The sequence below is a fragment of the Gavialis gangeticus genome, unplaced genomic scaffold (genome assembly GCF_001723915.1).
Source record: "Gavialis gangeticus isolate Ggan-Ray unplaced genomic scaffold, GavGan_comp1, whole genome shotgun sequence".
Classification (NCBI taxonomy): Eukaryota; Metazoa; Chordata; order Crocodylia; family Gavialidae; genus Gavialis; species Gavialis gangeticus.
The window spans coordinates 17581103-17593591 of record NW_017729002.1 but is presented as its reverse complement, the minus strand read 5'-3'; the positions used below and the strand labels follow the sequence as shown (position 1 = coordinate 17593591).

Here is a 12489-nt window from a genome sequence, read left to right as displayed (position 1 = left end):
TTGCTGTTTAACCAGTTTGTGTAAAAGTTGCCAACTTTTTAACAACCACAGAGCTTGATAACCTGGAATATAGGCAGGACAGGACCCCACTTATCAGCCTGTTTTGCCTCTCAGCAAGATAGCAGGGAGAAAGCAGCATTCAAGTCTAATGAAGCTGGCCTGTCAATTTTACTTTAACTACTTTTTAGTGCCTATCCCCATATTGTGCAGTCAGTACATGTAGTATATTCCTCAATCATATATCCACAACTTTTATTTGAAATAATTATTCAAATCATAAGAATTTTGCTAAAACAACCAACCAAAAAGTCTTCTGGAAATCAGACTAATTCTCATGCCTTTGGGAATGATAAAAGCTAAAAATTCAGGAGGGTGGCTGGGTGTGCTGGAGGCCAGAGAAGGCAGTGGGGATGGTGCAGTGTGTGTTGAAAGCCTGCCAAGCCCAAGCTTCCCCAAGCACACCTGGGTTTCCAGTGCCCCATGCACCATCCCCACTGCCTGCTCCAGCTGTATTGTTGCATTTGTTATGCAGCAAACTAAAATACATTGGATGTGTTTTACTTTGCTACATAGCAAAGTCACTTAAAGCTAAATACACCACTGCACATATACAGTGTAAGGAAATTAAAATGAAGTATGCCACTTCAGGTGTAAACAGTGATGCCTTTAAAGTGGTGCAAAAGGGCAATTAAGCCACTTTAAAAGCCAGTTTCATCACATGTTCAAGCGTCAGAACACTTGCAACCTTTAAGTAAGAATTACTGGAATCTCATGCTTCAGTCAGTTGTCTGTGGGGATTAGGAAGGAGTTATTTCTCCAATTCATGATTAAGCAAATATTTACTGCTTTGTTTCTTTAATTTTTTGTCTTTTCTTTGATGCATTTGGGAAGGCCACTGCTGAATGCAGGACACTATACAGGAAAGAGTGCTGTTTTGAGGTGGGACAGAACTTTTTCAGGTACTTGGCTGGTGTTTCTTGTTCCTATGTTGAGTCAAGATGAATGCCTGATTTGAGAAGGAAGGAATTTTCCTCCAGGCCAGATTGGTGCCAATCTCAGAAATGTTTGCCTTCCTCTGTGGCATCAAATGTGGATTGCATATTAGGATCAGGGGTGTTAAACATATGGCCCATGGGCTGGATCCGGCCTGTGGAACCATCTGGCCTGTTGATTATCTGGCAGACTACTGGCAGTTGGGGGGCATAGCCAGTGGAGCATGGCCTGCCACAAAAATTTGCACTTCCTAGACCCCAGTCGACATTGCTTTTGGTGGTATGGGGCAAAAGAGGGCAGATACAGCCCTTGATTGCCCAACTTCCGTTCAATTTCCCTGAACCATGCTGCTGCCTGTTCCTGGACTCCTGATGCCCAGCTATTGCTGCTGCTAGCCCTTGGGTCTGCTCTGCTGGTCCTGGCCCTGGATCCATCACAGCTGCTGGTGCCTCCATGGATCTGGTCTAGGAGGAGCTTCTGCAGTCCAGATCCAGCCCGGGGCAAGTTTGACCCCCAATATAGATAAAGTGTTGAAAGGAGGGGGGGTTCTTAGTGGCAACTGACGTACAGGAGGACAGACTAGATTACTAGGGCACAGAATAAGACAGTCAGAAGGGACAGGGAAATCCTGGATTCCAGTCCCAGCTCCCATGACAGTTTGTGCCTTCTGCATTAAAAAGTCATTGAATAAATAGCTTTGAGAGAGAGAAATTAGACCCCCAGTACTCCCCTTGCCAAAGTAACATGGGACTGTCCAATCTGGCAGCCCATGAAGGATTAATTTTGTACCCTCCCCTCCTCCCCCGCTCCCACCCACCCACCATTACCCTCATTGCTCCAGCTGCAGCATCCAGGGGCTCCAGGCTCCCCCTCTAGCTTCTACTACTTCCTGTGCCCATGCCAGGGGGTGGGGCAGGGCACAGTGGTGCAGCAGGGAAGCCTGCAGCTGGGGAGTTGAGGATGAAACTGGGACATCTGCGATGCAGTGGGAGCAGCACCCACCAGGTTACCGCAGCAGGGGTTCCATGGCTTGCACTTACGAGGCCTGAACTGTGTGCAGTCCCTGCTGGTGTGGCCTGTGCAGCTTCCAGCCTCTGAGAAATTGGATAGCCCTTCAGTCAGTAGGCTCCCTGGACTGTGCAGTGGTGACATGTAGGGAATGCATGTGGGTGCATGTGTACCCCTTGAGAGCACTGGTGCACCCCCTGTCAGGTCTTGCTCCCTGCTCAGGCAATGGGAAGAGGGGCAGGTGCCCCCGCTGCGAGCACTGGCTGGGGAGTGAGTGCTGGATGTAGGCCACAGCCGCTTCTGGAAGCCCCGCAGCCGCTCACCGGTTGGTAAGTTTTACACATGGGGGACTCGCCTCCCTATCAGCAAGATTAACTGCGTGGGGTGGGAACACTGCCCAGTCTCTGAGGGGGCACATGTCCCCTCTGACGAAGATGGCACCAGTCGTCCATGGGACTGCGTATGCATTTTTGCATTACATTCAGTGGATAAATAGCATTGAGAACAGGGGTTGGGAGACCAGGGACCAGAACCCATATCCTTTCCCATCCAGGGCAGTGCTCACTCACTAGACCACAGTCGTGTTCCTGCTTGCTTGCTCTCTTTCAGCCTTATCTTGGATTTAAGTAAATACAGTATCCAGAGTACAAACTTCACTGAACTTGAGCTCACTTCATCAGATACTGTGAAAAGATAAGAATTGAACAGTGTATAAAGTGGAGTGATTTGAATGCAAAGGGTAGGATGGGAGGAGGGAGAAGAAGGGGGGCAGAAGGAGAGGCAAAGAACTCATAGGAACAGAAGGGTCACAAAAGCTAATCCAGGTAGTGGGGTAAGAATCCATAGACCCTGTTTAAACCATACTTAAAACAGTCCAGTTTGTGGTTGATTTCTTGTTCTGCAATTTCCCATTCAAGCTGATTCTTAAAATATTGCTGCCTGAGAACAGCAATCCTGAGGTCAGTGATGGATTGTCCAAGGAAGTTAAAGTGTTCTGTCACAGGCCTTTGTTTCTTTCTTCAGCTGATGTCAGATTGGTGTTCCTTTGTTCTTACACATAGAGATTGCCCCATCTGTCTGATGTAGACAGCAGAGGGACAGCATAAGCAGATGTTGGCATATATGACAATGATAATGCTGCTTGCAGGTGTATGAACCTCAGATATTGTACTCTGTTATTTGGTTCAGTGATGATGTGTCCTGTACTGACATGGGGGCACAGCAGGCATTTGGGTCCATTTCAACATCTGATGCCTTGGTTAGGATGGGAGTTAGTTAATTTTTTGTTTGAGAAACGGCATTTGAGGTTAGGGGGTTGTCTGTAAGCCAGGACAGGTTTGTCCCTCGTGGCTATCTTGAGATGGTCATCCTTTTCCAGGAGGGCTTGGAACTAATTAATGATGTGTCCAAGCTGGGGCCTGTAGGTGACAATCAAAGGAATGCCAATTAGGTGACAATATAGTCTGGCTTCAGACTAACTTGGCTAATTACCTTTCACATCCTCAGCTTCCCAGACTTTGTTCTAGGTACCCAAGTCCTCTAGCCTGCCAAACCTCACTCTTCTTTACAGATTCATTTATTTATTTTTTAATGAAATGCCAAGTAGGAAAGGTAAGCTTGAATGAATCTGATTAATTGATTTGGTCCAATAATTCATAAAAGGAATAATTTGGCCACCTTAGGTTTACATTCATCAGTGTTTTGGAGCACTGTTTCACCTTCCTTTCCTGCTCCTGGTGTGTGAAAGGGTATTGGTCTAAGCATGGGTATAGAGTATATTCCTATTTATTGAAGAAATAGTAATAAATCTTCTATTTAAGAACTCAAAGCTTTGATAATAGGCAGTTTCCTTTAGTTTTGTGAAGTATTTTTATCTGCTTTTAGGACAGTGAGTAGAATAATTCAGGTATGTGCAAATAGTCAGACACACCCCTTGACAATGTAGTTAAGCCAGATGTTTCCCACATAGAGGCTGACTGGTTGTGCAGGATCTTCTGTTGAGATTAAGAAGAAATTTTCTTCATGCTTTTCAGTCCATAAGTTTTTCTGGTAGTAATTGCATGTGCCTTCAGCGATGACAGTTTTTTGCTTATTGATTCCCTTATATTCAGATAAAGAATGTCATCTGTTTTTAAGTGCAGTTATTCATCCTGTTTGTGAGATTCAGGACACTTCAGTTATTTGATTTATGCCTTTCCCTATATAGGGAGTGTGAAAACTATGACCACCCCATAGATGGCAGAAGACAGTTAAATTCTTAATCTCATCTGAACTCTTTCATAGTTTCATAGAAGTTGGGGGCTGGAAGGGACCTTACAGATCATCGGGTCCAGCCCCCCGCACTTGGGCAGGAAAGACTGCTGGGATCAGATGACCCCAGCAAGATGGGCATCAAGACGCTTTTTGAAGATTGCCAGGGTGGGTGACTGCACCACCTCTGTGGGGAGCCTGTTCCAGACCCTCGACTCACAAAGTTTTTCCTTATGTCTAGCCTGAAGCAATCTTCAGTCAGTTTGTTCCCATTATTTTTAGTCTTCTGCTCAGGGGCCTTGGTGAATAGATGCCCCCCTGGTCCTGAAGTACACCCCGATACACTTATAGGCTGCCACCAAGTCTCCTCTCAGTTTTCTTTTCTCCAAGCTGAACAGTCCCAAGTCTTTCAGCCTCTCATCGTATGACCTGGTCTCTAGGCCTCTAATCATGTGCGTGGCCCTCCTTTGGGCTCTCTTGCGCTTCTCTACATTCTTCCTGAAGTGCAGCACCCAGAACTGGATGCGGTCTCACCAAGGCTGAGTAGAACTGCAGTCTCATCAAGGCTGAGTAGAGCAGGAGGATGCCATTCTTAGCCGTGCTCAAGATGCCTTGGTAGATACTTGCCAGTGTTTGACTAGTTCTGCCATCTACAGCATCATGTTGGTGGCTCATGTTTGTTTTGTTGTTTACAAACACCCAGGTCTCATTCAGTTGTGATGCTGGCAAGCATAGCACTGCCAAGCCTGTAAGTGTTGTGGATTATTTCTCCTCAGATGGAACATTTTGCCTTTCTCCGTTTGAAATGACATCAGGCTGAGGTCCACCCATCTCGCAAGCTTGTCCAGGTTGGCCTGTATTGCCAGCCTGTCTTCAAGCATGACCACACTCCCTCATAGTTTGGTGTTGTCATTGAACTTTGCCAGTTCCCTCTTAATACTGGAATCCAAATTGTTGATGAACATGTTGAAAAGCACTGGTCTGAGTACTGAACCCTGAGGGATGCCACTGGTCACCTTCTGCCATGATGACTCAGTTCCATCAAACAAATACTCTGTGGGTGCTAGCACAGAGCCAGTTACCTAGCCACCAGAGAGTAAAGTAGTCGAGGCTGCATTTTCCCAATTTTACTGTGAGGACATTGTGGGAGACCAGGTCAAAGGCCTTTTTGAAGTCCAAGTATATGATATCAAACTCATTTCCCCTATCCAGGTGGTGAGTTAACTGATCATAAAAGGAAATGAGGTTGGTCTGACATGACCTGCCTATAATGAAGCCATGTTGGCTATCCTTCTGAATACTGCCTTCTGTTAGTCTGTCTGTAAAGTTGATTACAGACAGTAGATTAAATGCAGCCAACATTGAGCATGACTATAGAAGATATGGTCCACTTTGAGTAAACATGCTGCTGGAAACTTGGTGTGTGTGTGTGTGTGTGTCTGTGTGTGTGTCCCTTAAAAAATAAATAAGGGCAATTGCTCTCCCAAGAGGGAATAAACACCAGGGCCGGAGGTACTCCAGTACCAGGTCAACACTTGGAGAGGCTGGAACAAGCTCTGACACCCTCCCCCAGTGCCAGAAATGCTGATTGGAACCTACCACAAGATAGGTTAGTATAGCCTATCTGAATAAGATATATAGCTGTGCCCATTAAGCACAGTCCTTTTCACTGCCAACTCTTTCATGTCATGGTGAGCCACAACATTGCATGCCAATGTCAGCCCCTCCTTTAGCCTGGCACATATGATGAGTGTGGTCCTGCCCTCTGTGAGGTAAAGCCCCAGACCAGGTTGCCCTGTGCCTCATCTGTGTATACATTTTTGAAGTATCCCAGGACTTGTGGCAAAAACACTCAGTTCCAGTCATAAGTGGGGGCTAATTAGCACATAGATCCTTTTTTATTTGGGGGGGGGCAGGGGGGCTGAGAGTAATGAGAGAAGAAAGGGGCTGCTAAGGGAAAAAGTTATGCGGAAGCAGAAAGCAAAGGACTACCTGACCCCCCTTATTAATTTTCCCTGTTGTAGCAGTCAGAGGAGCACAAATTTAAGGCAAACATCGAATAATTAGATTTTATACCTGGAAAATTATAACAGATTTATACATTTTCCATGTATAGCACCTAATTATTGGGGGTCATCTTATAATCAGGATATAATTTAGTATATAAATTAAGGGTATTTTTCATTCAGATACAGGATCTCTGCTGATGGGATTGGCAAATTCACAAATATTTGATGCCCCAGAGAGGTCTCATTGAAGTGATTTTACTTTCACAGTAAACAGATGAAGTAAGCTGCAGGATAAAGTTTGGCAATGTAGCTTCTCACTGAAAAGCAGAATTCAAAGGGTGGTGTTTTAAACACTTAATTAGAATAAATCTGTTGGAGAGGAAATGAACAGAACAAATTAAAGCACTTTTTATTTAAAGTGAGCAAAAAGTATGGTTTCCCTTATAAATGTGAGAATGTATTTCATACAGTTCTCTTTACTGTGATTTTTGGATTCATATTGTTTTGCAGCAAGGTATACAAATACTTCACCAAATATTAGCTGTATTCTACCTAAAACAGTCTGCCCTCTTTTGTTAGCAGATTGACTGAACTACTGCTGCAATACCTAGTCTGCTGTGTTGTGGTCTGATAGATAGGTTACCTAGAAAAAATATATATGTTTTTGACCCAGACAAAATAATTATTGATAAAATGTATTTAGTAACCTATTACAGTGGTAAATGAAAAGGGAAAATGATGAACTTAGCAGATTTATAACAATTTAACAACCAGTTATCAGAAATAATAAACCAGTTTCAGAGGATTATTGAACAATGTTGTCCTCTTTTATTTAAAAAAATCTTTCATTAGACTGACCACAGAAGCTACCTTGCTTCATTTTCAAATATAATCACAACAAATTGTAGTAAAGCAAATATAATTTTGTCAAGATAGCAGAGATATAATAGCAAATAAAAACAAAAAAATAGGTAAGTGGAAAAGGTTATTTAGGAAAGTGTTACAAAGATTCAGAATTTAAAAGCATTTTTGTTAATTTTTTTTAAAAAATGACAAGAATTGTTCCCATTTTAATTTCTTAAACTTTGATCCTTGAAATGTGCTTAGTTTTAATACATGAACACCTCTGCTTATATTACTTTTATTAATAACAGTAATAATAATAACAAAAATATCTATGTATATATTTTCAGAATGGGGGTATTAGTGTGTCTGTTCTTGATATGAAATATTTTGAGTTATGCTCTTGTTTACCGTGTGTGGCAGGAGTTGAGGGAATAAAGGAGGTAGTAAGATGTGCCTTTTATAACTAGAGTTTTCTTTTTGGTGCCACTAATTAGTTATTTTAACAAACTAGAACTAAAACATGAGACAGAGCCATGTGTGAGAACTTCTTAATGCAAAATGCAAAAACCTGCTTTTGGTTAATATGGTTTGCCATGTATAGGAAGCATGAAGGGTGGAGGAGCCACAATCCAGTGCGGTTAAAGGTTGTGGAGAATGTGGAAACTGCTTTTTTAAACAAATTCCCAATTACCATAATACAAGCCCCCCCGGCCCAGAAGTCAAAGTGGAGATAATTGTGTTTACCAAACACATATACAAAAATATTGTCAAAGAGCTCCGAGGCTACACAGCAAAACAGACACCAATACAACAAAATATAATACGTTATTATGTATTACATTGTAAAATACTGCTATAAAAAGAAGGAAAGCCATTGGAAATAAGTGTCACAGCAAAGAGTAAACTTCCAGTGTGTGGGGGAGGAGAGGAGCCGGCATGCCCTAAAACCCCATGCCGTGGCGCTAATAGAGCCGCGGTATGCCCCGCGGCACAAAGTCCCAGGGCCAGGTTACTTACCCTCCGCAGGTGTGCCCAGGAGGAAGGGCTCGCAGCAGCTCGGGGCCCCATAAAGGAAATGCCGACTGCCGCCGGCAGGGAGGAACTGGAAGCAAGCGGCGGTGGAGGAAAGGCTGGCTGGGACCCTTGGGAGTGAAGGGAAGTAGCCCAGCACCGGAGTCGGGTCTTCTGGGGTAAGGGAAACCCCTGCGGGTCCGGGAGCCAGGAACCTCCGGCGTTGCCATCCCTGCAACTGCAGACGCCGCGGAAGAGCGGTTCGTCCCGGCGGGAGCCGGGAGCCATATTTACCTTAATAGAGGAGCACAGCAAAGAGGTGAATAGACCTCAACAGTGCCTAAAGGGATCGAGGGTCCCCAGGGAACCTGGAAAGGGACTGAAAGGCCTGAGGAGCACCTGAGGGAGGGCACTGACGCCCACAGCGGACAGGGAGACACCCAGGGGGCCATCAAGGTGCTCAGGCCACCCCCGGTGGGTGAGAAACCCTAGCTGTTAACTTTGTGTTGTTATTTACCTTTTCCGTGGTGGAATCTGTGTTAACGAACTGACGAGGGACACATGTGATGGGCGGTCCCTTTAATTGGGTGGAACGGGCGAAGGTGTAGGGGCGGCGGAACCCTCGGCTACATGGGACACCCCAAAGACCCCGGAGTCTCAACTTCAGACTGACACACGTTGGACAATAAACACTGAACCAGGTGATCATCAAAGTCATGGCAGGCGGTCCGGACGTGTACAACCGACGGGGAGCAACTCTGAGTCGGTCATAAGGGGAAGACCCTGAAGAAAGGGGCAGGGTTTGCCGAAAACAATAGACAGCAACCCCTGCCCTGGACACAGTGCTTTTGCATCTGTCTGTGTCTTCATGCCTTGAGAATGTTCTTGAATGTCATAACTTTTATATTGAGAAAATAAGCAACATTAAGAATAGGATAAACCACTTAGGTCTTCAGGTCTCCTTTTCTAAATGGATGCTTAAGATCTGGTTAATTTTTCACAATGCCAAGCTAGGATTTGCCAGACTTTGTTTGATCTTGTATCCCACCCACTATGTCTCAAATCATTTTATGATTGCAAAAATATACATATAATATTTATTATTTACCAGTGTTACACTTCTTTAATTATAATTCAACTATACCTCTCTAAAATTTCTAGCATTTATTTACCACTTCACCTTTTCAGAGCAATAATAGCATAAACTAACCCTTACGATATGCCTGTGGCAGTGGTGGGTAATTATTTCGGGCGGAGGGCTGCTTACCAAGTTTTGGCAAGCTGTCGAGGGCCTCGTGGGTAGCCCTGCCCCTTCACAGGTGCCCTGCCCCCTGGTTGCCATTTTACGACTGGAAGTCCCTCCCCCTAATCCCTCCCCTTGCCCCCTGAAGTACTCCTTTCAGCAAGGGGGCTTGCCATCTCAGAATCAGAAAAATACCAAATTATATTCTAAAAAGCAAACATCTACAACATTCATTAATTGATTTAAAATATATTTTTGTCTTTGTTTACATGTGTTTGTATAGTGTACGCAGAGGTGATTGTATATAATTGCTTAAAATGAAGTCTCATTCTTGTATATTGTGGAGGGTATAGGTTTGTGGGGGGCTGAGGATGTGTGGATGTGGTGTTTGGGTGGGTATGGGGTTTATGGGAGGTTGTGTGTGGGGGAGGGTGGCTGGGAGGTGTGGGTGTGGGGGTGTGAGTCTGTGACAGTGGGGGGGTGCATGTGTATGGTGGGGTGTGTGTGTGGATCTCACTCTACGAACATACACACATACTCTGTCCCTCCCTATACACACACACACACTCTGCCCCTCCACACACACACACACACACACACACACACACACACACACACTCTGCCCCTCCTTACACACACACACACACATATGCTGCACCTCCCTACAATCCCCCCACCCCCTCAGTACTGGCAGTGTGAGGGCAGGGAATTGGCTGGAGATGGGGTGGGACTGGGCTGCTTGGTCCTGCTGGCTCCCCCTGGGTCCTACTGCCCCTGGCTCCTTTCATCTTTGACAGGCAGCCAGGAACAAATAAATACTAATTTACTAAATTTTTTAGGGGCCCTGCGGGCTGGATAGAATGGCCTGGCAGGCTGGATTTGGCCTATGGGCCAGAATTTACCTGCCCCTGCTCTGTGGGTATGCAATGTACAAATTATCTCTGCTGCATAGATGCAGGAAGGGAGGTTAAGATCAATAATCTGATTTTTAGGTCAATGTGTAATACATCCTTGGGAGATATAAATATCAGTGGAACTGCTACTTGTCAGCAACTTAAAATTCAGGGTATAAACATGTTAAGGACCACTGAGGGTGTGAATGTCCAAAGTGAGATTAGAATGTTGAAGTTCATGACTCCAATCCCATTCACAGGAGAGCAGAATAAGGAATGTGCAGTTTTCCATAAACTGCACAGTGGTTTGTTGAACAATCCTAAACAATGCATCTTCCATTTCCAAATACAATAGACAATTCTAATTGGTAACTTCTTAATGTTAATGTTATCCATATTCTTGAGTTTTGTATTCAACTGAAGTTAGCTATTTTTTATATATTTCTGAATTGTGATGTTCATCTAGAATATCTATTTTCTATATTTCATATGTAAGAAACCCAAAGCTGATCATTAAGTGGCTTTCTACTGTTCTAATTGTACCATTTTTTCCTTAGGGTTGAAGACTTACCTGATATCTGGTCAGAAAGTCAAGGAGCCCCATTGCAGTTGTGCACAAGCATTGCTTTCTGGCCTGGAGTCAGGGGATGGTACCAAGGTACAGGCAGTGCCATCAGTGGAGAGCATTGGTGACATGACGAAGACTCTCAGGCACTCACAAAAACTGAAGGTTAGTCCATTAAAAAAAAAGTTGAAAAAAATATTTTAAAAATCCTAGTCATCTAACAAAGTTATTGGCCAGGTTTTTGGAAGAGTTGCTGCTTGCTTGCTTGTTTATTTTTATATACAACTAGGGACCTACCAAAATAAATGAAGCAGGCAGGCAATTTTATGGCCTGATTGCGGTGCGCGCAACCATTTTCGTGATTTTTTTCACAGCAAGGCCCCCCTATGCTGCTGAATGGCTGTGTAGCCCTAGTGGAGACCCCACCCCTCACTGATGATTGGCCATGGGGGCTGCCATTCATGTGGTTCCGCCCCTCTCCACTGATTAGGCAGTCCTCTTGGTCAGTCAGCCATAGAGGTTGGAGGTTGCAGCCACCATCTTGGCTCCCTTTCTGTGTGTCAGTGGCTGTGAGAACTGCTGGCTTCTACTGGGAGCAACATATTTTCAATAAGTTTGTTCCCCCCACCCCCCACCAATTCTGCTGAAAATCGTGGAGTATGCTGCTGTTCACAAAAACCACCTCAAATTGTGGCTTCCGTGAAAAACAAAATCATGATTTGAGTAAGTTCTTATATATAACATGACTAAAAAAGGACCAAATAAAAAGCAAAATGAAACATCAGCAGGGATCCTTGTTTTCCCTTTTAAAAAATTGTGAATTCTCTGATAAAAACTTGCAAATTCTCTAATAAAACCCCCCAAATCCATGATTAAAATAAAAGGCCTCACACATAGCCCCTGCAGCCTTGCTGGTACCCCTCACCCTGCACCAACAGGTCCTGCTCCCCCTGCCCCTGGCAGGAGGTGGTGCTGCTGCAGAGGAGCAGAGCTCACCTCCCCCCTGCTGTGGGCTCGGGTGGGGAGGACGACTCTCCACCGCAACATGCACTCCTGGGGAAAGGGGGGGATCTGCACCCCCCAGATACGTGCGCAGGGCAGGAGTGAGAGTGGGCATGGGCTGCAGGCTCTAGCTCCCAATCTGCTGCCCTCCCCCAAGGCCTCCACAGCCCAGTGGGCTCGACCTGGCATGCCAGGGAACAGCAGGCACACAGTAAAGCTGCTTTCTGCGCTACCCTGCAGTGAAGGCAATGGCATGAGGTTGTGCCCGTCTCTGCATGCCATGCAGTTGGGATGTATCGCCAGGGCAGTGCAGAGCTCGCAACTGCAAGTAGCTTTCCTGCACTGCCACACTGGGTCATGCCCATCGGGTTGCGGAGGCCCTGGGGGGGGCGGCAAGATAGGAACCCACCCCCAGCCCACGCACAGATCTGAGGGACGCAGGTCCCCCCTGCCCCCAGGAGTGCACGCCACAGCAGGAGGCCACCCTCCCCTAGTCAAGCCACCTGTGGCCCATCTAGCTCCCCACTGGGGTCCTGTAGCTGCACATTGCGGCCCCGGGCCCTGGGCCCCAAGCCACACACACTGCCTAGCTGGGTGGCAGCCCCAGCCCTGCCCAGCTCTCTTCCACCCTCCCTATAGGGGCGTCAGTTTCTTCCCTCCCTCCCTCCC

The 12489-nt window shown here is 45.6% G+C and overlaps 1 protein-coding gene across 1 annotated transcript in view; it reads left to right on the top strand.

Moving 5' to 3' along the window:
• The window catches only part of ADCY9 (adenylate cyclase 9), a 264451-nt gene that overhangs the window by 137107 nt on the left and 114855 nt on the right, over positions 1 to 12489 (top strand). Inside the window, exon 2 of the mRNA XM_019507552.1 lies at positions 10811 to 10983. Within this exon, the coding sequence (XP_019363097.1) occupies positions 10811 to 10983 (173 nt within the window). The remainder of the gene's footprint in view (positions 1 to 10810; positions 10984 to 12489) is intronic.